At 49.8% G+C, this 1,868-nt stretch overlaps 1 protein-coding gene across 1 annotated transcript; it reads right to left on the reverse strand.

Annotated features, from left to right (window-relative positions):
* Window positions 1-235: 235 nt before the first annotated feature.
* Window positions 236-1,530, reverse strand: SARC_14858 (hypothetical protein; the record flags this gene model as incomplete). The annotated part of the gene is made up of 1 exon (XM_014291011.1): window positions 236-1,530. The coding sequence occupies exon 1, from the start codon at window positions 1,517-1,519 to the stop codon at window positions 236-238; it is 1,284 nt and encodes a 427-aa protein (XP_014146486.1). The 5' UTR covers window positions 1,520-1,530.
* Window positions 1,531-1,868: the final 338 nt, after the last annotated feature.

Genomic DNA, 1,868 nt, shown 5'->3' on the forward strand with positions numbered 1-1,868 from the left:
TATAAGCTTAAAGCTGCCATCAGAAATCAGCGTTCATCAGCGTATGGATAAGCTGGGTATACCTAGAGGTGGTGTCATCGAACAGTCCACAAATAGCTCTAACTCTACACTCGCGTTTCCCCATACTGTCACTGAACATAGTCAAATGCCGCTACACTAAACCCCATACAATACCAACCAGTAGAACACACACACCGACAACCCCGCACACCTACAACCAACCCACACCCCCACATCACCGCACCTTCTTCCATTCCGTCACAGTCTGATCGCTCGCATTGAAGCGTTGGCTGCGTAGGTCGTCTGCATCCAGTCGCTTGCCATCGTTCATCTGTATGAGCTTCTCCATAGTGGATGTGCCAGCCTTCTTTGACTCGCCCTCTGCCGATACATCCGTACCCACCCCCAGTCCCTGTGGTGCAGGTGCAGGTGCAGGTGCAGGGCCCAATCTCGAACGTAGCGATGCACCAAGGGCCTGACCCCCAAATGCGGTGTTGCTATGGTTACTGTCTGCGCTCGCCTTCCTCTTTTCTTCACCAACATTCCCCGTATCCTGGGTGAAAGCCCGTGGTCCCCCCTTTCCAGCAGTACTGGTATCCGTATGAAACGCGCGTGGTACATTTTCGGGGTCAGCCATAGCTCCGCCTGTGTCCCCTGCAGGCTCTCCAGTGACAGTAGAAGTAGGTGCGGGATTGTTGTTGAACGTCATGGTCATGTTACCACGTCGATCGCGCGTTGCTGCTGTGCCGGCTTTGCCAAAAGTAGGTTGCTGCCTGCCATCCTCCGTACTATCTCTAACCTCTCTAGCATGTGCACTCGTATATCCGTCGGTAGGATCAGACCCGTCGGTATTGAATGCAGCTGCCGTGGCTGTGTGAGCTCTATCAGTGTCTCTGCTTGCCTGCGCACCTTGTATAGTAGTGGGTTTGTTGTTGAATGTCATCGTCATGTTACCTCGCCGATCGCGTGTTGCAGCCGTACTGCCATTGTCAAAGGAAGACGCTTCCCAAGCCCCTACAGTATTCACATTTGTGTGCAAGCTATTGCTATTGTTGGGGATGGCTAACCCAACCAATTGGGTCTGTGGCTGTGGCTGTGACACCGGAGCACTTGTACGCAGATTGCTGTTGGTAGATGCGATCTTGTTATGGGTAATATTGTTGTTGGTATTGGTTTTGCTACTGTTATTGAATGCCATGGTCATATTGCCCCGCTTGTCGCGCGTTGCAGCTGTATGTGCAGCACCGAACGAAGGCTCTGCCCGACCAATGTCCGTGCTATCACCCATCTTCATGTCACTGTCTGAAAAATGCAATGCCCCTCTCCCAAAGGCCTGTGTATGTGCACCTGCATTCTGGCTATTCGCAAAAGCATTAGTATGCGTGGAGGGGGTATTGAACGTCATCGTCATGTTGCCATAGTGACCGTGCGTGGCAGCAGTGCTACCAGTTTTAGTGTTAGTGTTAGTGTTAGGAGGGGCCACGCTCCAGCCCTCCTCAGTGGTCTCTTCCATATCCATGTTGACGCTGCTGTTGCTACTGTAGCTGCCGCAATTCTTGCTAGAAAATAGGCTGGGATTGTAGTTAAGAATGAGTACAGACGTAGTGTGTCTATTTACTATACAAAGAAGATGATGGTCATAGCACTAGGAAATCCTGAATCTACTAATCGATGGCTCTACTTCAGGCTGTCGATACTTGCACAGGACCATGGATATTTATTATATACCGGAGGATGTACGTATATATAATAATCAAAAAAAAGGACTAAGAAATGTTGTCATTTGTATGTAGAGCTTGATTGGGAGGCCGGCATATTCAACTCCCCTGTCTCATTTATTTATATATTTGTGCTTAGGCCATAGCCTT

The sequence above is a fragment of the Sphaeroforma arctica genome, assembly GCF_001186125.1.
Source record: "Sphaeroforma arctica JP610 unplaced genomic scaffold supercont1.5199, whole genome shotgun sequence".
In the NCBI taxonomy this organism is placed as follows: domain Eukaryota; class Ichthyosporea; order Ichthyophonida; genus Sphaeroforma; species Sphaeroforma arctica.